This window comes from Oncorhynchus tshawytscha, linkage group LG08 (assembly GCF_018296145.1).
Source record: "Oncorhynchus tshawytscha isolate Ot180627B linkage group LG08, Otsh_v2.0, whole genome shotgun sequence".
Classification (NCBI taxonomy): Eukaryota; Metazoa; Chordata; class Actinopteri; order Salmoniformes; family Salmonidae; genus Oncorhynchus; species Oncorhynchus tshawytscha.
The window spans coordinates 76,370,471-76,397,830 of record NC_056436.1 but is presented as its reverse complement, the minus strand read 5'-3'; the positions used below and the strand labels follow the sequence as shown (position 1 = coordinate 76,397,830).

Here is a 27,360-nt window from a genome sequence, read left to right as displayed (position 1 = left end):
AGGAGGTAATGTTGCCGACCTTCACCATGGGGATAGCCTGTCAGGAAGTACAGGACCCAGTTGCAAAGGGAGGAGTTCAGTCCCAGGGTCGTGAGTTTTTTGGTGAGTTTAGAGGGCACTGTGTTATTGAAGGCCGAGCTGTAGTCAATGAACAGCATCCATTCTTGTCCAGATGGGTGAGGGCAGTGCCATGGCGATTGCGTTGTCCATGGCACTGTCAGGGTGGTAGTCGAATTGGGGAGGAAGGGATGTGGTCTTTGACTAGCATCTCAAAGCACTTAATGATGATGGAAGTGAGATGCTACTGTTCGGTAGTCATTCAGTTCAGTTACTTTCCTACTGATGACCCTGTTTATGACGTTCCAAATATCATGTTGACATGACAGTAAATGCCTGAAATATTCAAGTTTAAACCAATTTACTTTTTAATACCAATACCAGTGAAGCCACTGCACGTTGTGACGTTCGTTTTGAGAGACTCGTGATATTGGTAAACCTAACTGACGTCGCGTGCTTCTGCTTTTGAGAAGCACCAAGGTAAACGAATCATTGTCAGCAATGTTTTGACGTCAACCAATGGCGAATTCAGTATTTTGTTTAGAGGCGGGATTTCTGAGAAACATTGAGCAATGAGTTAGGTTGTTAGCTAGAAAGTTAGCTAATGGCTGGGGGAAAGAGATCCTCCTCAACCCTCGCTTCGGGAGAGTTTCAGGATTCCCTGAAGTAAAAACACCCGAATATTCCACAAGAGATACCCTGAATGAAGTTAAGGTCAACAATAACAACGCTAATATACGTATTGTCAAGATAAGTATGCAGGATGCAGTAACCGGGACGAGAATGCTGACGGACGCCTTCGAGGACGAGATCGACTCGGTGACTCCTCGCACCCCAGCGGTAGGGATGGGGGTAGGAGCAACACCAGGAGTCGGACTCCGGGGCATAGGGATTGGTGTGGGCGGAAAGAAAGTACGATTGTTTGGCGAGCCCGGTGGGCCTACTACAGATAGACTGGATTTCAAACTGGCTGCGGCTGCAGTCCTTTCCTCTGGTCCCGGATCCAACAGCGACGAAGACGAGGTCTCAGAGGTAACGTTAGCTAGATATATGCTAGTTAGCCAGCTAGCTAGCGCGAACGTTCATCTCACTGCCTAGCCAGCTAGTTAGCTGTGGGCAGCCACCCCCTCCTAGGCTGACGAAATAACATTATAAACAACTACGAATTTGCTTCAAACATGTCTCCAGATAACTCAATTGCTCATGGGTTGTCAGACATAAGGAGAATAATGCAAGACACCAACATAATTACACGATAACCGATGTAATGTTTTATTTATGCGGCGTAGGCTGTGACCACGGCCTAGTTCGGGTGGAAGCGATCATGCCATCGTCAGTGCTAGCTATTAAGTTAGCAATAGTCTCGCAGCACAGATACACATTCTCAACTTCGGACACTGTACACACTGGTGGGAGAGCACGTATTCACACTGTCAGAACAAGCACTGGCTGTCAATCTTGCCAATATTAAAACTAGCTACAATTTTAAAGTAATGGTGCAATTACGTCACCTTTTATAAATTATATCACATTTAAATCCGACGGTCTTTCAATTCCTCAACACAAGTTTTAGACAGTTAACGTTATTTGGCTAACTGTCCTAGCTAGTTGAGTGGTCGATCATCGGGCTGTCATAAATAAAGAATAGAGGGGTCAGATGACACTGGTCTCAGCCTCACGAGGCAGTGCCAACTAAATGGCCAACTCTATATAACTGTCCTGCGTTGTAGCAATTTGTAACAGTCCCCTTTCAGAGTTGTGCCCAACTTTACATGTGTTGGTAGGCTTACAGGGCACCACCGTTGAGGTTGATACCTGACAGTTGAACAGACATCGTGAGCTACAACATGGTCACACACAAACCACGAGTAAACACGTAAACACGAGCTCGGCAAGTATGCATGCTTCCGGTGACAGAAATCTGAACGCACTAGCAGCGCTTTGGGCAGTTGTCCTTTTACTTTCCTGTGGATACAATGTCTCATTCCTACCTGCAAAAGGACCAACCACACAGATGACTGATAAAGTAAGCTGAAACATCATTTTATTCAACATTCTGGCTGATTGAGTTTGTGGAAATGTTCCTGATTCAAACATTAATTTCTGCCCAACATATAATTCAATCCAAGTCGGGTTTCCAGGCAAGATTTTGGAACGGCCAGACCAGACTATAACCTGACAGTGACTCAGGGCTAGGGAGCCAAATCATGATAATATGGAAAATCAATCCACTAATAAGTTTCCCATACATTTCAACAAAGGGTTTTATTTATGCATGAGGCAGTGCCATTTTTTTCTGTCATGTTATAAGTCTGTCTGTCGTAACATGCACACCTGCAGAGAGCACTTTTCCATGTCATGATGTTGGATAGATGGAAGCTGTGGAGCCTGGCATGTTAACATGGTGTAGACAGTACCTGTTGAGCTACCACCACCTAACCAAACCATAATCCACAAGTAAATAGTGAGCATTACGTCTGGAATGGATTTGAAGTTCTCGTGTTTCATTTGGGAAATGAGATGGTAGACGAGAGCAGGCAACTATCTTTCTTGCTCTACCGTCTGTCTGTTGGGAATTGGTTGAGGCTGAATGTACAGTATATGTTTGATACCTGTGTTAAGTTTTGTGGCCTTTCTAAAAGGCCTTGAGGATGTGGCTGAAAGGGAGGTATTGTTGTGAAATGTTAGCCTAGTGGAGAGCTCACTCCTGTGGGCTGCAGCTGAACTCTGAGCTCCAGGATTAAGCAGATGCCTTTCCAGGCCTTTCCAGCTCTCCGGATGCAACACAGTGCTGGGAACTGTAGTTTATTGATGGGCAGGAGTGGTGTCCATTGTTGTTTGTGAGTGCCCTCTTGGAACTACATCCCCCAAAAGTAATTGTTTTCTGCATTCCAGGTGTATAGCTACATTCCTCCACACAGACTGCTGCGAGTCAATCTGTGGACTCCCAGTAGCTTTTCCTTACTGGTCCTCATCTCAGTATAGGAATACAGCTAAAGGCAGACTATTGACCAAGTTAGCTCAGTCCTCTGTTTTTATTTTGTATGCTGTTTGACAGTTGCAGGTGACACATTGTTTTCATTACATATCTTTGCATACTGTAGTCCTAGGAATGTGATCAGTTTGTCTTATTTAATATTTTTTTGTGAATTTGAAATGGTTTATTACCTGTTGTCTGAAGTTTAAACACATCATTAATGTTGAATTCACATCATTAATGTTGAATTCACATGATCTATTCCCTCATTTTATCTGCACTCCTGTCACGCTCCTCATAAATCTTTGCTAAGCAATGCTAGTAAACAGTACAGAAGTTTGGAATTGGAACAGGTTAGCCGGCATGTTGTTGTGTACAAAGACAGACACAAGCCCCTCTCTCCGGCCCTGACCTTGGGCAGCTGCAGTCCCAGCACGGAGCTGTGCCAGGGGCCTGTGCTGTATGTACTGAATTTGCTGCGTGCTGTTTCCTCCATGCTGCTGTTGTGTTCTGTGTTAAAGGTTCAGCTATGGGTTAACTGATCCAGGCACCAATACCGCACCCTCCTGGAGTACCTCTTCACAGCTACATACAGCCCCATAGCATACGGTCAAGGCAGCCAGCAGAGCTAGGAAATGATGGATATGGTTTTCAAATCAAGACCGTGGCTCGCTCTGTTTACACTAAACTAACATCTCAGAGCCTGCTTGGCTTGATTGGCCCCACTCGAGAGAACCTTATGCAGGCTGGTGGTGTTGATATGGAACGGATGTCATTCCATGCATGTTTTTGAGATGTTTATTATGGAACACTTGTTTTGCTCCTTCATCCACATCGAAGTCTCAAGTCTTTTCAGTTATTACACACACAAAGCAACAAACTAATGTTTCTAGTCAAAAGACAGTTTTTGGTTGCAAATCCCCTTAAAGGGATCAGCATAATATGAACCACCATTTTAGAAAACATTTAAGGAGTTTGTACACTGAAAATGCTTGTTGTGTGGTAGAAAACTGAGATGGGAATCTGTGTCAGTCACAAGGCTACTACATAAAGGCCCTGGATCTCAGATGTTCCATAGCTAGGCTGGCCTTTTGCGCTCAGCTCAGGATAACTCACTGTACTGTACAGAGCCAAGCCATTCATCAAACAACGGTTCCAGACTGGAGAAACAGCATCTGTTCTCTCCCATCCCCATCAAAAATAAAAATGGCCTCTACACATTATCTCCATTTTTCAAAAATCCTAATTTAACCAACACCTGATCTATTTGATGACTACGTGTCTACCATTTGGTTTTGAAGTATTGAAAACAATTGATTTGAATGTTAAGTATTTTTATAATCAACATGAAAAGGTAAGAAGCGCTCATCGTTTCAAATGGTCTACGTATTGAGCAGCATATAACACTAAATAGCCGGACGAGTAGCCTATAAAAGGAACAAATGAATTATTTAGGCTATATTATTAGTCTAATTCAAATATTTGGCTGGCAGGAACATTCAGCGCTCAGCTTTTAAACAATTTTGTTGTATTAAATCATGATAGTCTATAAATTGAGCATGTAGGCTGTGACTTACTTAGAATTAATTCAAAATGAAACTGTGCTTTTGACTTTTAGGAACAAGTTTGGCCAGACTCTCTTGTGGCTTCAGCCTCATGCGGTGGTTCCTGGAGAGCAGGTCAGCAGTGGAGAATACCCTCTCCCTGCTTGCAGAGCCACTGGGGATGCTAAACACCCTTTGGGCCACTCTTGCCAGACCGGGCAGGGATGCGAGGTTGTCTTTCCATAAGGTGATAACGTCTTCGTCTGCTTTTCTTCTCATGGCCTCCGCGTCGGACGCCGCCTCCTCCGCGTCGAACTCCGCCTCCTCTGCGTCGGACTCCGCGTCGAACTCCGCCTCCTCTGCGTCGGACGCCGCCTCCTCCGCGTCGGACGCCGCCTCCTCCGCGTCGGACGCCGCCTCCTCCGCGTCGGACGCCGCCTCCTCCGCGTCGGACGCCGCCTCCTCCGCGTCGGACGCCGCCTCCTCCGCGTCGGACGCCGCCTCCTCCGCGTCGGACGCCGCCTCCTCCGCGTCGGACGCCGCCTCCTCCGCGTCGGACGCCGCCTCTTCGTCCATCTTTTGTGTCCTCAAGACCAGTTGTTTTGAAGGCCTTGACCATGTTGCTTGCGCTGTCAGTCACCACTTGTATCAGCTGTCGCTGCACGTTCTAGTTCCTCAGGACACTTTGACATTTCTGCTAAATGGCCTCTGCTGTGTGGTGTCCTTGTATGTGCTTGTAGCTCAGCAACACCATGTGGCCTTTATATTTTCCGTCAATTAAACAAGTGACAAGCCCCCCACCCCAGGAAACACTGCCCCTCCTTCTTTTAGTCCAAATGTCAGTTGACACAACGAAACCATCACCTAGTTGCAATTGGTCTCTCGGCTTGGCTTTAATTTGGAGGGAGTGGGGAATGAGGGTGTCTCTGACCATACTATAGCAAGGCGGTTTGTAGCCTGGTTGAGTTGCACATACAATGTACCGGATCCCTTCCCATTATCCTTTAGTTAAGGGCTCAAAGTCCAAGTAAACCATTTTGAAGTCTCCAATTTGCTCTTTATCTTTACGTCTTGAAAAGTAATATTGGAATGTGTCTTTCTCCTGCAAAGTAAATTGCTGCTGCGTCTCCTTCTCTGTAAATACAAATTGACTGACCCCAATTAGTCGACTGGTCGTTTGTTTGGTCGATCAAGTTATTTTTTGTTGAGCAGCATCAAATATATATTTTTTTATGACTCATGACACCTGTCTCATTCACGCCCATCTCATTTAACTAGTCCATTGCGGAGGACGAGACTAGTCCATTGCGGAGGACGAGACTAGTCCATTGCGGAGGACGAGACTAGTCCATTGCGGAGGACGAGACTAGTCCATTGCGGAGGACGAGACTAGTCCATTGCGGAGGACGAGACTAGTCCATTGCGGAGGACGAGACTAGTCCATTGCGGAGGACGAGACTAGTCCATTGCGGAGGACGAGACTAGTCCATTGCGGAGGACGAGACTAGTCCATTGCGGAGGACGAGACTAGTCCATTGCGGAGGACGAGACTAGTCCATTGCGGAGGACGAGACTAGTCCATTGCGGAGGACGAGACTAGTCCATTGCGGAGGACGAGGGATGGCACAGTCCAAGAAGGGGAGTGTGGCTAATATGCACAATGCACGTCTCTCTCAGAATGTGTGCTCTCTCGTAAATGTGTTCACATGAATTGTTTCATAACCTAGTTAATTGTGTGAATTGTTTGCATTTGATTGTTAGTGTCTATCAACTCCCCATTACATATCAACGGCAGTACATTTACCATTAATTCCTATTTCTCATCTACACTGTCTATGGTAATTTTTGTTAATGCATTCATATTTATTATTATTATTCCAGTCTCTTACTGTTCCTGGAACAAAATGTTTTTGTATAATGTTTCTTTAGGGAGGCCGAAAGGTTTTTAGGTAAAGTGTAACTATCAAAACGGAAAGCTCCTTTGAAGAACTAAAATGTCAGGCCTATTGGTCCAAAATCAATGATAGCCTATTGTATAGATAGTAGAACGAAAATGATCAGATTTTTGGTCTATAAATCCTTTGCTACAATGACCGTTAGCTAGCTACCCACCTCGTTCCTTTCTGGTAGCATGTGCATGTAGTACACCACCATGCTTTTGGGATGCGTGTCTTTTCAGATTCCACAATGATTCTTTATTTGTAGACACTCCCTCTCTTGGTCCTCCTCTTTGTAAGTCACCTTGATTTTGCACCTCTGTGTTTTATCAACTTCTTGATGAAGTGTTTAGCAAACTCCATGACAGTAGCTAAAGCAAGGGGCTAAAGCAGCACACAAGTAGCCTGCAAATGCATGCTGGGCTGGGAATGCCCTCCGCTCGTGAAGTGAGCGCTACCGGAGAAAAATTTGAGCGTCTAGAAGGCGAACCCTCCAGCCTTGGGGAAACTTGCCCCGAGCTCCAGTCAAATTGGGAACTCTTTTACATTCTGCTCCCATTCTCTGGAGTGGTGTCGCTTCTCCCCCAACTCTAGCAAACACCGCTCATTAAACTAATTGCATTCTAAACTGAAGGTCGTGATTTATTGGAGTTAGGTATGTTTGGTATTTTATTAGGATCCCCATTAGCTGTTGCAAAAGCAGCAGCTACTTTTCTTGGGGTCCACACAAAACATGAAACATTTAGCTGGGGGGAAAGTGCGACACCAATCAGACCCCTGAGGACTGGAGCTGCCCATCCTTGATCTAAAGCAACTCCCAGCACAGTGAATGCATACATTTTAAGTAGTGATGCACCGATATGACATTTTTGACCGATATCTGATATATTCCTTGCCAAAAAAAAGCAATACCGATAACCGATATAAACATTTTTAGTGGCCTTTTAAGCATTCTAGTACAGTTAAATAGTTTACACACGCATGGACTCCAAGCTCAATTTCGAGGCTCATAGCAAAGGGTCTGAATATTAAATAAGTTACCTGTTTTAAAAAAATGTTTTTGCATTGTCGTTATGGGGTAGTAGATTGAACATTTGATTTAATCCACTTTAGAATAAGGCTGTAACGTAACAAAATGTGTGAAGGTCAAAGGGTCTGAATACTTTGCGAATGCAGTGTATCTGAAGCCTTGGCTTGACTGAGGCTTCCTCAATGCCCAGACCGTGTCCTTAATAAGGCCTCTGTGCCAGTGTGAACGTGTCAAGCAGTTGGAGGGAAGGACTTGGCATCAGACCTGAAGAGACACCTCAGTGTGTACAGAATGTCTAGGTCAACAAGTAGAAAAACTAACACAGGCCTGAGGCCTACATATAGGACAGGGACTCCTTCAGAAATGACAGAGTGAGGTTTTGTTTCCCTGTCCCTGCCTGCCCTACAGCGGTCCCGTAGGTCATGCTAGCCCTTACAGCGGTCCCGTAGGTCATGCTAGCCCTTACAGCGGTCCCGTAGTTCATGCCAGCCCTTACAGCGGTCCCGTAGTTCATGCCAGCCCTTACAGCGGTCCCGTAGTTCATGCCAGCCCTTACAGCGGTCCCGTAGTTCATGCCAGCCCTTACAGCGGTCCCGTAGTTCATGCCAGCCCTTACAGCGGTCCCGTAGTTCATGCCAGCCCTTACAGCGGTCCCGTAGTTCATGCCAGCCCATGCTAGCTAGGTCCCGTAGTTGTTTGACCTATAAAAAGTCGGTCCATTTAATAGGTCTAGAGCAGGATACCGATTTATTGGAGGACCAAAAAAGCCGATCCCGATTAATCGGATGATTTTATATATATATATTTGTAATAATGACAATTACAACAATACTGAATGAAAAATGAACACTTATTTTCTTAATATAATGCATACATAAAATCTATTTAATCTCAAATAAATAAGGAAACCTGTAAAAGTGCCATGTAAAAAGGATAACGTTTAAGTTCCTTGCTCAGAACATGAGAACACATGAAAGCTGGTGGTTCCTTTTAACATGAGTCTTCAATATTCCCAGTTAAGAAGTTTTAGGTTGTAGTTATTATAGGAATTATGGTGCGTTGACTATTTCTCTCTATACCATTTGTATTTGATTTACCTTTGACTATTGGATGTTCTTATAGGCACTATAGTATTGCCAGCCTAATCTCAGGAGTTGATAGGCTTGAAGTCATAAACAGCGCTGTGCTTCAAGCGTTGCTAAGAGCTGCTGGCAAACACAGTAAAGTGCTGTTCGAATGAATGCTTACGAGCATGCTGCTGCCTACAACCGCTCTATCAAATATTAGCTTAATTATAATATAATAAACACATACGAGCCTTAGGTCGTTAATATGGTTAAATCCGGAAACTATGATTTCGACAACAAAACGTTTATTTTGGTGAAATACGTTCCATATTTTATCGAACGGGTGGCAACCCTAAGTCTAAATATTGCTGTTACATTGCACAACATTCAATGTTATGTAAAAATCTGGCAAATGAATTACGGTCTTTGTTGGGAAGAAATGGTCTTCACACAGTTCGAAACGAGCCAGGCGGCCCAAACTGCTGCATATACCCTGACTCTGCTTGCACAGACACAATTTCCCTAGTTAATATTGCCTGCTAACAGGAATTTCTTTTAACTAAATGTGCACGTTTAAAAAAAATAATATATATATACATACATACATACATACATACATACATACATACATACATACATACATACATACATACATACATACATACATACATACATACATACATACATACAGTGGGGCAAAAAAGTATAGTCAGCCACCAATTGTGCAAGTTCTCCCACTTAAAAAGATGAGAGGCCTGTAATTTTCATCATAGGTACACTTCAACTATGACAGACAAAATTAGAAAAAAAAATCCAGAATTTAATCGGTCGCCCTCTAGCTTGGTGGGCCAAAATTGAATCTGTGGTTGGTCGCATAATAGACGTGACCTTTTCCTAGTCAGGTCACGCTTTCAGGAAAAACTTGAATCTTGGCTAAAAGTCTTCTGCATGCTTGGTTTCGGTTGGCACCTAACCGAATGAGTGTGCTCGTATACAACCGTTAAAAGACCTTCGCTTGAAAAACCAGAAAAAGCTGCAATAGTCCTGTTTGTCCATCTCGAGATGCTGCCGTAGCCAGTATACACTTCCTCAAAATAGTCAGAATTAATGTAAGATAACTCAGGAAATCGTTTATGCCAAGGCAGTCTTACTTGCTCAATTTTACATCTAACAAGTGAACAAATGTGCATGAAAATGATTAGTCTCTCGTTGAATGACAATAAACGCTTAATTGAAGAATCCCTACTGTTGACCAATTTCCGAAGAAGGGGTGTATACTTCGGCTACCGACGTCAGCTTGCCTTGAGATGTTTTGTGTACAAAACACCTTGCTGAAGACTAAAACGTCACAATGTGGTCATAATATGTGGTCATAAATATATCCAGGTATGCAAATAAGTCTGGGTTTGCGGAGGACACCAGACAACCTGAAGAGCTGTGCTTGTTTACATTAGACTCCAGTCTTAGGTCTTATTTAACTCTGTTCATCAACAACTATGGATACAGATTTTTAAGCAATATAATATAATATTAGACATTTTTGGGGTCGGCTGCAGATCAAGATGCAACATCAAAAGTGAGTTGTCTCTGTCTGCTGTTATGTGCTTTATATGTTGTGCTTTGCTTCCACTTCTCCTTACCCCAGGTGGAGTCATTTATCTTGGACCAGGAGGACTTGGAGAACCCAATCATGAAGACGGCCTCTGAGTTGCTCTTGTCCAGCGCCACAGACGGGGTGGACCTCCGCACCGTCGACCCAGAGACACAGGCCCGCCTCGAGGCCCTGCTAGAGGCTGCAGGTACGACTCTGGGCCCTAAACCTGACCCATGTTGTTCAGAACCCAACTGTGCCCAATCTCACTGTTCAGCCCTGTCCCAAACCTGCCTTCAGCCCTGTCCCAAAGTCAATTCAAACTTACTTCACCTTTAAGATTAAGGCCTAGTACCCCATCCAAACCAATTCTATCTAACCCTACTTGACACGAAAGGACCCCACTAGCAACCCCATTCCACCCTACCAGATCCCAGCTCGCCCCCTCTAGTACTTCCCACAAACCTGACACCTTGCCTTGCGAACTGTCACAGTTCTGTTTGATCCATTGAAGTAAACGTGTGGTTATCTGCATCTAACACAGCATAGCTGTCACCCACCATCCGACCACGTTAGATCACTGATTACTTCAGGGGAAGGAGGAAGGCAGGAGGTGTTTCAAACAGGAGGAAAGCCAGGAAGAGGGATGTCCATGTTTCTAATGTCAACATGTGGATGTCTGTGTTAGTGTGTGCGCGCTCGTGTGTAGCCTACATGTGTCTGGCTCTTGACTGTTGTAGTGTAGTGGTAGAGCAGGTGCTTATGGGTGTAAGTGTGTGTTATATGGACCAGGGTGTGTCAAGGTATTATGGTAGGTAACACAGGATTCAATTATATTAAAGCTTTTTGTTAAGTATCAACACAACACAAAATGCAAATGACAGAAATGTCAGTGTAGTTTTCTCTTCTCTGAGACACAGGCCGTGTCCAAAATGGCACCCTATTCCACAGGTCTATGGGTCCTGATTTAAAAAGTAGTGCACTATATAGGGAATGTGCTGCTGCTTCGGACGCAGTTTCTGAGCTGCATTAATTATGTATTTCACCAAGTCAATTGAGAACCAATTCTCATTTAGATTGACGATCTGGCCGAGAGGCATAACAGTACAACAGAGAACAGAACAACACACAATACCACAAACATGGAACACACTGTATACAGAGAACGGGACAACACACAATACCACAAACATGGAACACACTGTATACACAGAGAACGGGACAACACACAATGCCACAAACATGGAACACGCTGTATACACAGAGAACGGGACAACACACAATACCACAAACATGGAACACACTGTATACACAGAGAACGGGACAACACACAATACCACAAACATGGAACACGCTGTATACAGAGAACGGGACAACACACAATACCACAAACATGGAACACACTGTATACACAGAGAACGGGACAACACACAATACCACAAACATGGAACACACTGTATACAGAGAACGGGACAACACACAATACCACAAACATGGAACACGCTGTATACAGAGAACGGGACAACACACAATACCACAAACATGGAACACACTGTATACAGAGAACGGGACAACACACAATACCACAAACATGGAACACACTGTATACACAGAGAACGGGACAACACAATACCACAAACATGGAACACACTGTATACAGAGAACGGGACAACACACAATACCACAAACATGGAACACGCTGTATACAGAGAACGGGACAACACACAATACCACAAACATGGAACACGCTGTATACAGAGAACGGGACAACACACAATACCACAAACATGGAACACACTGTATACAGAGAACGGGACAACACACAATACCACAAACATGGAACACGCTGTATACAGAGAACGGGACAACACACAATACCACAAACATGGAACACACTGTATACAGAGAACGGGACAACACACAATACCACAAACATGGAACACGCTGTATACAGAGAACGGGACAACACACAATACCACAAACATGGAACACGCTGTATACAGAGAACGGGACAACACACAATACCACAAACATGGAACACGCTGTATACAGAGAACGGGACAACACACAATACCACAAACATGGAACACACTGTATACAGAGAACGGGACAACACACAATACCACAAACATGGAACACACTGTATACAGAGAACGGGACAACACACAATACCACAAACATGGAACACACTGTATACAGAGAACGGGACAACACACAATACCACAAACATGGAACACGCTGTATACAGAGAACGGGACAACACACAATACCACAAACATGGAACACACTGTATACAGAGAACGGGACAAATACATAAAATATACAAAGTTTACAAAAAAAGAATATATATATATATATATATGCATGCATACAGTTGAAGTCGGAAGTTTACATATACCTTAGCAAAATATATTTCAACTTAGTTTTTCACAATTCCTGACATTTAATCCTAGTAAAAATTCCCTGTCTCAGGTCAGTTAGGATCACCACTTTATTTTAAGAATGTGAAATGTCAGAATAATAGTAGTGATTTATTTCCGCTTTTTATTTCTTTCATCACATTCCCAGTGGGTCAGAAGTGTACATACACTCAATTAGTATTTGGTAGCATTGCCTTAACTTGGGTCAAATCAAATGTTTCGGGTAGCCTTCCACAAGCTTCCCACAATAAGTTGGGTGAATTTTGGCCCATTTCCTCCTAACAGAGCTGGTGTAACTGAGTCAGGTTTGTAGGCCTCCTTGCTCACACACACTTTTTCAGTTCTGCCCACAAATGTTCTATAGGAGTGAGGTCAGGCCTTTGTGATGGCCACTCCAATACCTTGACTTTGTTGTCCTTAAGCCATTTTGCCACAACCTTGGAAGTGTGCTCGGGGTCATTGTCCATTTGGAAGACCCATTTGCGACCAAGCTTTAACTTCCTGACTGATGTCTTGAGATGTTGCTTCAATATATCCACCACATTTTCCATTCTCATGATGCCATCTATTTTGTGAAGTGCACCAGTCCCTCCTGCAGCAAAGCACCCCCACAACATGATGCTGCCACCCTCGTGCTTCACAGGTTGGGATGGTGTTCTTCGACTTGCAGGCCTCCCCCTTTTTCCTCCAAACATAATGATGGTCATTATGATCAAACAGTTCTATTTCTGTTTCATCAGACCAGAGGACATTTCCCCAAATAGTGTGGTCTTTGTCCCCATGTGCAGTTGCAAACCGTAGTCTGGTTTTTTTATGGCTGTTTTGGAGCAGTGGCATCTTCCTTGCTGAGCGGCCTTTCAAGTTATGTTAATATAGGTGGTCCCTGTGTGGTCCCATGGTGTTTATACTTGTGTACTATTGTTTGTACAGATGAACGTGGTACCGTCAGGCGTTTTGAAATTGCTCCCAAGGATGAACCAGACTTGTGCAGGTCTAAAAAAAAAAATGTCTGAGGTCTTGACTGATTTCTTTTCATTTTTCCATGATATCAAGCAAAGAGGCACTGAGTTTGAAGGTAAGCCTTAAAATACATCCACAGGTACAACTCCAGTTGACTGAAATGATGTCAATTAGCCTATTAGAAGCTTCTAAAGCCATGACATCATTTTCTGGAATTTTCCAAGCTATTTAAAGGCACATTCAACTTAGTTTATGTAAACTTCTGACCCACTGGAATTGTGATACAGTGAATTATAAGTGAAATAATCTGTCTGTAAACAATTGTTGGAAAAATGACTTGTGTCATGCACAAAGTAGATGGCCTAACCAACTTGACAAAACTATAGTTTGTTCACAAGAAATTTGTGGAGTGGTTGAAAGCTAGTTTTAATGACTCCAACCTATATGTAAATGTGTATGTAAACTTCCGACTTCAACTGTATGTGTGTGTATATATATATATATATATATATATATATATATAACATTTTATTTATTTATTACATACACACACAAATATGTGGACACGCCTTCAAATGAGTGGATTCGGCTTTTTCAACCATACCCGTTGCTGACAGGTGTATTAAATCAATCACATAGCTATGCAACCTCCATAGACAAACATTGACAGTAGAATGGCCTTAAGAGCTCAGTGACTTTCAATGTGGCACCGTCATAGGATGCCAACTGTCCAACAAGTCAGTTTGTCAAATTTCTGCCCTGCTAGAGCTGCCCCAGTCAACTAAGTGTTGTTATTGTGAAGTGGAAACTTCTTGGAGCAACAACGTGAAGTGGTAGGCCACACAAGCTCACAGAATGGGACCGCCAAGTGCTGAAGCGCATAAAAACTGTCTGTCCTCGGCTGCAACATTCACTACCGAGTTCCAAACTGCCTCTGGAAGCAATGTCAGCACAAGAACTGTTCGTCTGGAGCTTCATGACATGGGTTTCCATGGCCGAGCAGCCGCACACAAGCCTAAGATCAATTACAACAGGTAGACCTTATAGTGAAATGCTTACTTACGAGCCCCTAACCAACAATGCAGTTAAAAAAATAAGGACAAGAATAATAGATAAAAGTAACAAGTAATTAAAGAGCAGCAGTAAAATAACAATAGCGAGACGATATACAGGGGGTTACCGGTACAGAGTCAATGTGCGGGGGCACTGGTTAGTTGAGGTACTATGTACATGTAGGTAGTTATTAAAGTGACAATGCATAGATAACAACAGAGAGTAGCAGCAGTGTAAAAGGGAGGGGGGGAATGCAAATAGCCATTTGATTAGATGTTCAGGAGTCTTATGGCTTGGGAGTAGAAGCTCTTGGACCTAGACTTGGCGCTCCGGTACCGCTTGCCGTGTGGTAGCAGAAAGAACAGTCTATGACTAGGGTGGCTGGAGTCTTTGACAATTTTTAGGACCTTCCTCTGACACAGCCTATTATATAGGTCCTGGGTGGCAAGAAGCTTGGCCCCAGTGATGTACTAGGCCGTACGCACTATCCTCTGTAGTGCCTTGCGGTCGGAGGCCGAGCAGTTTCCATTCCAGGCAGTGATGCAACCAATCAGGATGCTCTCGATGGTGCAGCTGTAGAATCTTTTGAGGATCTGAGGTCCCCATGCCACATCTTTTCAGTCTCCTGAGGGGAAATAGGTTTTGTTGTGCCCTCTTCACGACGGTCTTGGTGTGCTTGGACAATGTTCGTTTGTTGGTGATGTGGACTCCAAGGAACTTGAAGCTCTCAACCTGCTCCACTGACTTTGGAGCAGTGGAAGCGTTTTCTTGGAGTGAATAATCCCGCTTCACCAGCTGGCTGTCCGACGAATCAATCTGGATTTGGCGGATGCCAGGAGAACGCTACCTGCCCCGATGCATAGTGCCAACTGTAAAGTTTGGAGGAGGAGGAATAATGGTCTGTGGCTGTTTTTTATGGTTCGTGCCCCTTGTTCCAGTGAAAGGATATCTTAATGCTACAGCATACAATAAATGGTTTGTTGAGATCCGTGTGGAAGAATTTGACTGGCCTGCACAGAGCCCTGACCTCAACCCCATTGAACACCTTTGGGATGAATTGGAACGCCGACTGCGAGCCAGGTCTAATCACCCAACATCAGTACCCAACTTCACTAATGGTCTTGTCGCTGAATGGAAGCAAGTCCCCTCAGCAATGTTCCAACATCTAGTGGAAAACCAGATGAGTGGAGGTTGTTATAGCAGCAAAGGGGACCAACTATATTAATGCCAATTATTTTGGAATGAGTTGTTCAATGAGCAGGTGTCCACATTCTTAAAAAAAACAATATATATATTTTTAAATGATGAATCCCCATTAGCTGCCTAAGCAGCAGCTATTCTTCCTGGGGTCCAGCAAAGTTAAGGCAATTTATACAATTTTAAGAACATTACAATACATTCACAGATTTCACAACACACTGTGTGCCCTCAGGCCCCTACTCCACCACTACCACATATCTACAGTACTAACTACATGTGTATGTGTAGTGTGTATGTTATTGTGTGTGTGTGTGTGTGTGTCTGCCAATATTTGTGTCGCTTCACAGTCCCCGCTGTTCCATAATAAAAAAAATTTCATCTGTTTTTTAAATCTAATTTTACTGCTTGCTTGTGGTCATCTAGTGTATAGTCCTATGTTGTTGTTTAGGTGGAGTTATGGGTCAATTTGCATATTATTCCTCTACATGTGGAACGCATGAATCTTTTTTTATTTTGGTTTAACACCATTTTGACACATTCACCTAATTTATTTCTAGAAGACTGTTTTTTCATATACCAGATGGGTGCAGTGACGTGGTGGTTTACAGGTGCAGCCGTGGTGGTTTACAGGTGCAGCCGTGGTGGTTTACAGGTGCAGCCGTGGTGGTTTACAGGTGCAGCCGTGGTGGTTTACAGGTGCAGCCGTGGTGGTTTACAGGTGCAGCCGTGGTGGTTTACAGGTGCAGCCGTGGTGGTTTACAGGTGCAGCCGTGGTGGTTTACAGGTGCAGCCGTGGTGGTTTACAGCCGTGGTGGCAGGTGCCGTGGTGGTTTACAGGTGCAGCCGTGGTGGTTTACAGGTGCAGCCGTGGTGGTTTACAGGGCAGCCGTAGTAGTACGTGGTGGTTTACAGGTGCAGCCGTAGTAGTACGTGGTGGCTTACTGGGTCAGCCGTAGTAGTACGTGGTGGCTTACTGGGTCAGCCGTAGTAGTACGTGGTGGTTTACTGGGTCAGCCGTAGTAGTACGTGGTGGTTTACTGGGTCAGCCGTAGTAGTACGGCGCCCTTGGAGCAAATTGGAGTTAAGTGCTAAAGGACATGTCGACAGATTTTTCACCTTGAATGCTCGGGTATTCGAACCAGCGACCTTTTGGTTACTGGCACAATGATTTAACCGCTAGGCCAGCTGCCGCCCTAATGAGAAACATTCACACTGGGTTAGTGCAGAAATACCACAATAAACAGGAGGCAAAAATGGCAACAATGCAGACAATGATCAGCAGGCATATTGATCAGTCAGCAGATCAGGTAATGTTTTTAAAGGAGTGTGGTGGCTTGAATGTGTCAAGTTTGAAGGTCTTATGCAGCTCGTTCCAGTTGTTGGCGGCGAAAACTGGAATGATTGATGGCCACAGGAAGTGCTGGGCTTGGAATGACCAGTACAATGCCTCTACCAGAGAGCAGGTTGCGATTGGTAGTTGAGGTAGAGGGGGGACTTGTAAGTAAATTGGTACCAGTGGTTCTGGTGTCGTATGTAACGAGGGCCAGTTGACCAGGGTGTAAAGGCCACAGTGATAAGTGTTTAAGGGGGCACTGGTAACAATATGGTAAAAGACAAGTTGTTTTGGGGGCAAGCCTGTAAACTACATCGTCATAGTCCAGGATTGGCAGTATGGTCATTTTTACAAGGGTGTGCTTGGCAGAGTGGGTGAAGGATGTTCTGTTGCGGTTTAGGAAACCAATTCTAGATGTAAATTTTAAACTATAGGTGGGTAATGTGTGTATGGAATGAGGTTGAGAATGTTAGGAGAGTATGCATGTTGAGGTAAGTTCCGGTTGAAGAGCATGCATTTCCCTTTTTTGCTATGGGTAAGGTCAGAGAAGGTATGTTGGATGTTAAAGCTATGTTGTAGGGTGGTTACGTGTTCAGTGATGGGCCAGTTGTGTACAGGATAGTGTAATAAAGGTGGATGAGGGTCACCAGAAGCATGCGCAACATTCTTAATATACACTGAGAATAGGGTCGGCCCAAGAATCTCTTTGTGGAACTCCTGTACATACAGCCAGTGGGTTAGAAAGCAGGCCCCTTGGATTGTACACGGCCAAATAAATAGTTTTCAAACTAGGCTAATCCTCAGAACCATAGGTCGCTGACTGTGTTGATCAGGATGCAGTGGTTAACAGAATCAAAGGCTTCGGCCAGATCAGTAAAAAACAGCCGCACAATACTGCTTGTTGTCAAAAGCCGTGGTGATGTTGTTGAGACAGGACAACACAACAATCAACCACCCAGACCTCAGCCCTCCACTACTTGCCCTGCCTGCCCGCTTGGCGAAACATTGTAAAATCCTTCTGACAGCCAGGTGTCGGCTAAGTTTAGACTCACTCACACAGTGGTGACATAAACACTGACTGGCTGGACCCACCCACTTCTAAACTTTTCTGGTACATAGATGGTGCCGTACTGTATGGCTGTCTTGAGCTCTGAACCCAATTTGTCTTTTTTTCTGATTGTTTTGGTGTTTTTTTTGGGTGGGGGGTGTTCCTCTTGCTAGCATGCTCTCACTTTGTCCCTTGTCTCATGTCAACGGACACGCACACACTTTTGGCTTGGCTGGCCTCCCTGGATGGGAAGTGTGTCTTGGTCCTTGTGAAAGAGGTCCTTCAGTATGTTAACGGAACAAAATCTGTTTTTTCCCTCCTGCCTGCTTCTCTCTTTTGCTCTCCTCCCTCCCTTCCCTGCATCTCGGTCCTCTCCCTCTCTTCTGCTGGCTTTCTCTTCCCTCCCTCTCTCCCACTCACACACACTCATTCGTGTATGACATTCCTGCTTTTCTCCCTGCTGTGCCTTTCTTGTCCAACACCTTCTACACACAGTGCTAGTCCACCAGACTAGGTCTCATGTATAATTCACAAGACGGAGCCCTGCTAGCATATAGATCCCCAAGCCCCTCGCCCCTACCCTTCTGGCCCCTAGCTAGCCCCTACCCTTCTGGCCCCTAGCTAGCCCCTACCTTTCTGGCCCTTAGCCAGCCCCTAGCCAGCCCCTACCTACCCTTCTGGCCCCTAGCCAGCCCCTACCTACCCTTCTGGCCCCTAGCCAGCCCCTACCTACCCTTCTGGCCCCTAGCCAGCCCCTACCTACCCTTCTGGCCCCTAGCCAGCCCCTACCTACCCTTCTGGCCCCTAGCTAGCCCCTACCTTTCTGGCCCTTAGCCAGCCCCTAGCCAGCCCCTACCTACCCTTCTGGCACCTAGCCAGCCCCTACCTACCCTTCTGGCCCTTAGCCAGCCCCTACCTACCCTTCTGGCCCTTAGCCAGCACCTACCTACCCTTCTGGCCCCTAGCCAGCCCCTACCTACCCTTCTGGACCCTAGCCAGCCCCCTACCTACCCTTCTGGACCCTAGCCAGCCCCCTACCTACCCTTCTGGACCCTAGCCAGCCCCCTACCTACCCTTCTGGACCCTAGCCAGCCCCCTACCTACCCTTCTGGACCCTAGCCAGCCCCCTACCTACCCTTCTGGCCCCTAGCCAGCCCCCTACCTACCCTTCTGGCACCTAGCCAGCCCCCTACCTACCCTTCTGGCCCCTAGCCAGCCCCCTAGACACTAGCCAGCCCCCTAGCCAGTCCCCTAGACATTAGCCAGCCCCCTAGACACTAGCCAGCCCCCACTAGCCACTAGCCAGTCCCCTAGACACTAGCCAGTCCCCTAGACACTAGCCAGCCCCCTAGCCAGTCCCCTAGACACTAGCCAGCCCCCTAGCCAGTCCCCTAGACACTAGCCAGCCCCCTAGCCAGTCCCCTAGACACTAGCCAGCCCCCTAGCCAGTCCCCTAGACACTAGCCAGCCCCCTAGACACTAGCCACCCCCTACCCCCAGCTACTAGCCCAGACACTAGCCACCCCCCAGACACTAGCCAGTCCTTTTCCCTTCAGGTAGCACCCTAACCCATTGCTTAGACTCTTGTGTAGCCCCCAGGGTTAGATCTGTGAGGACTGGGTCAGTCGGTGGAGGACATATGTCTATGTTTTCACCTAGCTTCTCAGGTGGAAATACTTTCACATTACTTCATGTGAAAATGCCTCTAGACCAAGACGTTTGGACATATAGACATACACAGAGTGTACAAAATATTAGGAACACCTTTTGCCCTCAGAACAGCCTCAATTCGTCGAGGCATGGACTCTACAAGGTGTCAAAAGCATTCCACAGGGATGCTGGCCCATGTCGACTCCAATTCTTCCCACAGTTGTCCAGTTGGCTGGATGTCCTTTGGGTGATGGACCATTTTTAATAAACACAGGAAACTGTTTGAGCGTGAACAACCCAGCAGAGTTGCAGTTCTTGGCACACACACACACAATCAATGTCTCAAATGTGTTAAGGCTTAAAAAAAACCTTTAACGTGTCTCCTCCCATTCATTTCCACTGATTTGAAGGGGATTTAACAAGTGACATCAATAAGGGATCATAGCTTTCACCTGGATTCACCTGCTCAGTTTATTTAATGGAAGAGCACTATGTGTCATGGTTTGTACACTCAGTGTATATACCCAAGACTGTTAAGCTTGTCAAATCTGTTTTCCTGATTTGGATCTAACCCATGCTTGTGTTGTGTTTTGTATTTTTTGTTATGAATGCTGCTACTAACATTGGATTGGATTGGCTGTGGCTGGACTTGCCTCTACGATCACCTGCCTGGCTTCTTTGGTGTGGTTTTGCCCCCATGCCTGTGTTTCCTGTGATGACCTTTAACCCGGAAGGCATTGGTAAACTGTCAACTGCGGATGGTAAAGCGTTTGCAGATCCCGAGGTGCTGCGGAGGCTGACGTCGTCAGTGAGCTGTGCCCTGGACGAGGCGGCTGCCGCCCTGACGCGCATGAGAGCAGAGAACACACTCAACGCTGGCCAGGCCGACAAGTATGTACCTACCCCAGTCCATCTATCAATACATGAGAAGAGAACACACTCAACGCTGGCCAGGCCGACAAGTACAGTTGAAGTCGGAAGTTCACATACACCTTAGCCTAATGCATTTAAACTAAGTTTTTCACAATTCCTGATAATTGATTCTAGTAAAAATTCCCTGTCTTAGGTCAGTTAGGATCACCACTTTATTTTAAGAATGTGAAATGTCAGAATAATTGTTTATTTATTAATAATTTATTTCAGCTTTTATTTCTTTCATCACATTCCCAATGGGTCAGAAGTTTACATGCACTCAATTAGTATTTGCTAGCATTGCCTTTAAATTGTTTAACTTGGGTCAAATGTTTCGGGTAGCCTTCCACAAGCTTCCCACAATAAGTTGGGTGAATTTTGGCCCATTTCCTCCTAACAGAGCTGGTGTAACTGAGTCCGGTTTGTAGGCCTCCTTGCTCGCACACACTTTATCAGTTCTGCCCACAAATGTTCTATAGGATTGAGGTCAGGGCTTTGTGATGGCCACTCCAATACCTTGACTTTGTTGTCCTTAAGGCATTTTGCCACAACTTTGGAAGTGTGCTTGGGGTCATTGTCCATTTGGAAGACCCATTTGCGACCAAGCTTTAATTTCCTGACTGATGTCTTGAGATGTTGTTCAATATATCCACCACATTTTCCATTCTCATGATGCCATCTATTTTGTGAAGTGCACCAGTCCCTCCTGCAGCAAAGCACCCCCACAACATGATGCTGCCACCCTCGTGCTTCACAGGTTGGGATGGTGTTCTTCGACTTGCAGGCCTCCCCCTTTTTCCTCCAAACATAATGATGGTCATTATGATCAAACAGTTCTATTTTTGTTTCATCAGACCAGAGGACATTTCTCCAAATAGTGTGGTCTTTGTCCCCATGTGCAGTTGCAAACCGTAGTCTGGCTTTTTTATGGCTGTTTTGGAGCAGTGGCTTCTTCCTTGCTGAGTGGCCTTTCAGGTTATGTCGATATAGGACTCTTTTTACTGTGGATATAGATACTTTTGTACCTGTTTCCTCCAGCATCTTCACAAGGTCCTTTGCTCTTTTGATTGATTTGCACTTTTCACAAAAGTACATTAATCTCTAGGAGACAGAACGCGTCTCCTTCCTGAGCCGTATGACGGCTGCGTGGTCCCATGGTGTTTATACTTGCGTACTATTGTTTATACAGATGAACATTGGGAAATTGCTCCCAAGGATGAACCAGACTTGTGGAGGTCGGCAATGTCTTTTCTGAGGTCTTGGCTGATTTCTTTTGATTTTTCCAATGATGTCAAGCAAAGAGGCACTGAGTTTGAAGGTAGGGGCCTTAAAATACATCCACAGGTACAACTCCAATTGACTCAAATGATGTCAATTAGCCTATCAGAAGCTTCTAAAGCCATGACATCATTTTCTGGAATTTTCCAAGCTATTTAAAGGCACATTCAACTTAGTTTATGTAAACTTCTGACCCACTGGAATTGTGATACACACTGAATTATAAGTGAAATAATTTGTAAACAATTGTTGGAAAAATGACTTGTGTCATGCACAAAGTAGATGTCCTAACCAACTTGACAAAACTATAGTTTGTTCACAAGAAATTTGTGGAGTGGTTGAAAAACGAGTTTTAATGACTCCAACCTAAGTGTATGTAAACTTCAGACGTCAACTATGTGTGTCTACACCAGTCCATCTGTCAATACATCTGTCAATACATGAGAAGAGAACACCGTCAACGCTGGCCAGGCCGACAAGTATGTGAGACAAACTGAATATAGCAGTCAATATCTGAATGTCAATCAATGTATTACTGCCGTGATCAATATGGTACCCGATCAAACAGTTCAGTCAAGCATCATATGTCTGGTAGTTTCTCTCACAGTAATAAAAGAAGTGTGATTATGAGCTGTGTGTGTGTGTGTTCTCTTGTCATAGTGGCAGTAATTGTAACTGTTTGATTACGAAGTGTGTGTGTGTGTTTTCCTGTCACAGTGGCAGTAATTGTAGCAGTCTGGTTATTTTCAGCCGTAGTCTAGCAGAGGCGTGTTCGGACGGAGACGTGAACGCCGTGAGGAAGCTGCTAGACGAGGGGCGGAGCGTCAACGAACACACTGAGGAAGGAGAGAGTCTTCTCTGCCTCGCCTGCTCTGCTGGATACTATGAACTCGCACAGGTGTGTGTGTGTGAGAGCAGTGTGTGAGAGCAGTGTGTGAGAGCAGTGTGTGAGAGCAGTGTGTGAGAGCAGTGTGTGAGAGCAGTGTGTGAGAGCAGTGTGTGAGAGCAGTGTGAGAGCAGTGTGAGAGAGCAGTGTGTGAGAGCAGTGTGAGAGAGCAGTGTGTGAGAGCAGTGTGTGAGCAGTGTGTGAGCAGTGTGTGTGAGCAGAGCAGTGTGTGAGAGCAGTGTGTGAGAGCAGTGTGTGAGAGCAGTGTGTGAGAGCAGTGTGTGAGAGCAGTGTGTGAGAGCAGTGTGTGAGAGCAGAGCAGTGTGTGAGAGCAGTGTGTGAGAGCAGTGTGTGAGAGCAGTGTGTGAGAGCAGTGTGTGAGAGCAGTGTGTGTGTGAGAGCAGTGTGTGTGTGAGAGCAGTGTGTGTGTGTGAGAGCAGTGTGTGTGTGTGAGAGCAGTGTGTGTGTGTGAGAGCAGTGTGTGTGTGTGTGTGAGAGCAGTGTGTGTGTGAGAGAGTGTGTGTGTGAGAGCAGTGTGTGTGTGAGAGCAGTGTGTGTGTGAGAGCAGTGTGTGTGTGAGCAGTGTGTGTGTGTGTGAGAGCAGTGTGTGTGTGTGAGAGTGTGTGAGAGCAGTGTGTGTGAGTGAGCAGTGTGTGTGTGTGAGCAGTGTGTGTGTGTGTGAGAGCAGTGTGTGTGTGTGTGTGTGAGAGTGTGTGTGTGAGAGTGTGTGTGTGTGAGAGCAGTGTGTGTGTGTGAGAGCAGTGTGTGTGAGCTGTGTGTGTGTGTGAGAGCAGTGTGTGTGTGAGAGCAGTGTGTGTGTGAGCAGTGTGTGTGTGTGTGAGAGCAGTGTGTGTGTGTGTGAGCAGTGTGTGTGTGAGAGCAGTGTGTGTGTGTGAGAGCAGTGTGTGTGTGTGAGCAGTGTGTGTGTGAGCAGTGTGTGTGTGTGTGTGAGAGCAGTGTGTGTGAGCTGTGTGTGTGTGTGAGAGCAGTGTGTGTGTGTGTGAGAGCAGTGTGTGTGTGTGAGCTGTGTGTGTGTGAGAGCAGTGTGTGTGAGCTGTGTGTGTGTGTGAGAGCAGTGTGTGTGTGTGAGCTGTGTGTGTGTGTGTGTGTGAGAGCAGTGTGTGTGAGCAGTGTGTGTGTGTGTGTGTGAGAGAGTGTGTGTGTGTGTGAGCAGTGTGTGTGTGAGAGCAGTGTGTGTGTGAGAGCAGTGTGTGTGTGTGTGTGTGAGAGCAGTGTGTGTGTGAGAGCAGTGTGTGTGTGAGAGCAGTGTGTGAGAGCAGTGTGTGAGAGCAGTGTGTGTGAGCAGTGTGTGTGAGAGCAGTGTGTGTGTGTGTGTGAGAGCTGTGTGTGAGAGCAGTGTGTGTGTGTGTGTGTGAGAGCAGTGTGTGTGTGTGTGAGAGCAGTGTGTGAGCTGTGTGTGTGTGTGAGAGCAGTGTGTGTGTGTGAGAGCAGTGTGTGTGTGAGAGCAGTGTGTGTGTGTGAGAGCAGTGTGTGTGTGTGTGAGCAGTGTGTGTGTGTGAGAGCAGTGTGTGTGTGTGAGCAGTGTGTGAGAGCAGTGTGTGTGAGCTGTGTGTGTGTGTGAGCAGTGTGTGAGCAGTGTGTGAGAGCAGTGTGTGTGAGCAGTGTGTGTGTGTGTGAGAGCAGTGTGTGTGTGTGTGTGTGAGAGCAGTGGTGTGTGTGTGTGTGTGTGAGAGTGTGTGTGTGTGTGTGTGTGTGAGAGCAGTGTGTGTGTGTGTGTGTGTGTGTGAGAGCAGTGTGTGTGTGTGAGAGCAGTGTGTGTGTGTGAGAGCAGTGTGTGTGTGTGAGAGCAGTGTGTGTGTGTGAGAGCAGTGTGTGTGTGTGAGAGCAGTGTGTGTGTGTGTGTGTGTGAGAGCAGTGTGTGTGTGAGAGCAGTGTGTGTGTGAGAGCAGTGTGTGTGTGTGAGCAGAGAGCAGTGTGTGTGTGAGAGCAGTGTGTGTGTGTGTGTGTGTGTGTGTGTGTGAGAGCAGTGTGTGTGTGTGTGAGAGCAGTGTGTGTGTGTGTGAGAGCAGTGTGTGTGTGTGTGTGAGAGCAGTGTGTGTGTGTGTGTGTGAGAGCAGTGTGTGTGTGTGTGAGAGCAGTGTGTGTGTGTGTGTGAGAGCAGTGTGTGTGTGAGAGCAGTGTGTGTGTGTGAGAGCAGTGTGTGTGTGTGAGAGCAGTGTGTGTGTGTGAGAGCAGTGTGTGTGTGTGAGAGCAGTGTGTGTGTGTGTGTGAGCAGTGTGTGTGTGAGAGCAGTGTGTGTGTGTGAGAGCAGTGTGTGTGTGTGTGAGCAGTGTGTGTGTGTGAGAGCAGTGTGTGTGTGTGTGAGAGCAGTGTGTGTGTGTGTGTGAGAGCAGCAGTGTGTGTGTGTGAGAGCAGTGTGTGTGTGTGTGTGAGAGCAGTGTGTGTGTGTGAGCAGTGTGTGTGTGAGAGCAGTGTGTGTGTGTGAGAGCAGTGTGTGTGTGAGAGAGCAGTGTGTGTGTGAGAGCAGTGTGTGTGTGTGTGAGAGCAGTGTGTGTGTGTGAGAGCAGTGTGTGTGTGTGAGAGCAGTGTGTGTGTGTGTGTGTGTGAGAGCAGTGTGTGTGTGTGAGAGCAGTGTGTGTGTGTGTGTGAGAGAGCTGTGTGTGTGTGTGTGAGAGCAGTGTGTGTGTGTGTGTGAGAGCAGTGTGTGTGTGTGTGTGTGAGAGCAGTGTGTGTGTGTGTGAGAGCAGTGTGTGTGTGTGTGTGTGTGAGAGCAGTGTGTGTGTGTGTGTGAGAGCAGTGTGTGTGTGTGTGTGAGAGCAGTGTGTGTGTGTGTGCAGTGTGTGTGAGAGCAGTGTGTGTGTGTGTGTGTGAGAGCAGTGTGTGTGTGTGTGTGAGAGCAGTGTGTGTGTGTGAGAGCAGTGTGTGTGTGTGAGAGCAGTGTGTGTGTGTGAGAGCAGTGTGTGTGTGTGTGAGAGCAGTGTGTGTGTGTGAGAGCAGTGTGTGTGTGTGTGAGAGCAGTGTGTGTGTGTGAGAGTGTGTGTGTGTGAGAGCAGTGTGTGTGTGTGAGAGTGTGTGTGTGTGTGTGTGAGAGCAGTGTGTGTGTGTGTGAGAGCAGTGTGTGTGTGTGTGTGAGAGCAGTGTGTGTGTGAGAGCAGTGTGTGTGTGTGAGAGCAGTGTGTGTGTGTGTGTGTGAGAGCAGTGTGTGTGTGTGTGTGAGAGCAGTGTGTGCGTGTGAGAGCAGTGTGTGTGTGTGAGAGCAGTGTGTGTGTGTGAGAGCAGTGTGTGTGAGAGCAGTGTGTGTGTGAGAGCAGTGTGTGAGAGCAGTGTGTGTGAGAGCAGTGTGTGTGAGAGCAGTGTGTGTGTGTGTGAGAGCAGTGTGTGTGTGTGTGAGCAGTGTGTGTGTGTGTGTGAGAGCTGTGTGTGTGTGCAGTGTGTGTGAGAGCAGTGTGTGTGTGTGTGAGAGCAGTGTGTGTGAGAGCTGTGTGTGAGAGAGCAGTGTGTGTGAGCAGTGTGTGTGAGAGCAGTGTGTGTGTGCGCGTGAGAGAGCAGTGTGTGTGTGCGAGAGTGTGTGTGTGTGTGTGAGAGCAGTGTGTGTGTGTGCGAGAGAGAGCAGTGTGTGTGTGTGTGAGAGAGAGCAGTGTGTGTGAGAGCAGCAGTGTGTGTGTGTGAGAGCAGTGTGTGTGTGCGAGAGAGCAGTGTGTGTGTGTGTGAGAGCAGTGTGTGTGAGAGCAGTGTGTGTGTGTGAGAGCAGTGTGTGTGTGTGTGTGAGAGAGCAGTGTGTGTGTGTGAGAGCAGTGCGTGTGAGAGCAGAGCAGTGTGTGTGAGAGAGCAGTGTGTGCGTGAGAGAGCAGTGTGCGTGTGAGAGCAGTGTGCGTGAGAGAGCAGTGTGTGTGTGAGAGCAGTGTGTGTGAGAGCAGTGTGTGTGTGTGTGAGAGCAGCTGTGTGTGTGTGTGTGCGCGAGAGAGAGCAGTGTGTGTGTGTGAGCAGCGTGTGTGTGTGTGAGAGAGAGCAGTGTGTGTGTGCGCGAGAGAGAGCAGTGTGTGTGTGCGCGAGAGAGAGCAGTGTGTGTGTGCGCGAGAGGGCAGTGTGTGTGTGCGCGAGAGAGCAGTGTGTGTGTGCGCGAGAGGAGCAGTGTGTGTGTGTGCGCGAGAGAGCAGTGTGTGTGTGTGCGCGAGAGAGCAGTGTGTGTGTGCGCGAGAGAGCAGTGTGTGTGTGCGCGAGAGAGCAGTGTGTGTGTGCGCGAGAGAGAGCAGTGTGTGTGTGCGCGAGAGAGCAGTGTGTGTGTGCGAGAGAGAGCAGTGTGTGTGCGCGAGAGAGAGCAGTGTGTGTGCGCGAGAGAGCAGTGTGTGTGTGCACGAGAGAGCAGTGTGTGTCTGTCGCAAGTGTGTAATCAACCTTTTTGAACAAGTAATTTCAGTGACTTCCGTGAAAGGTGTCCTCTTTTTGCGGGTTATGT

The 27,360-nt window shown here is 46.4% G+C and overlaps 1 protein-coding gene across 1 annotated transcript in view; it reads left to right on the top strand.

Moving 5' to 3' along the window:
* Positions 1–634: 634 nt before the first annotated feature.
* LOC112236928 (ankyrin repeat and KH domain-containing protein 1-like) overlaps positions 635–27,360 on the top strand; it is a 60,994-nt gene continuing 34,268 nt past the window's right edge. Inside the window, 4 exon segments of the mRNA XM_042325965.1 lie at positions 635–1,089; positions 10,258–10,411; positions 20,602–20,758; positions 22,808–22,955. Of these exon segments, the coding sequence (XP_042181899.1) occupies positions 814–1,089; positions 10,258–10,411; positions 20,602–20,758; positions 22,808–22,955 (735 nt within the window). The 5' untranslated portion in view covers positions 635–813.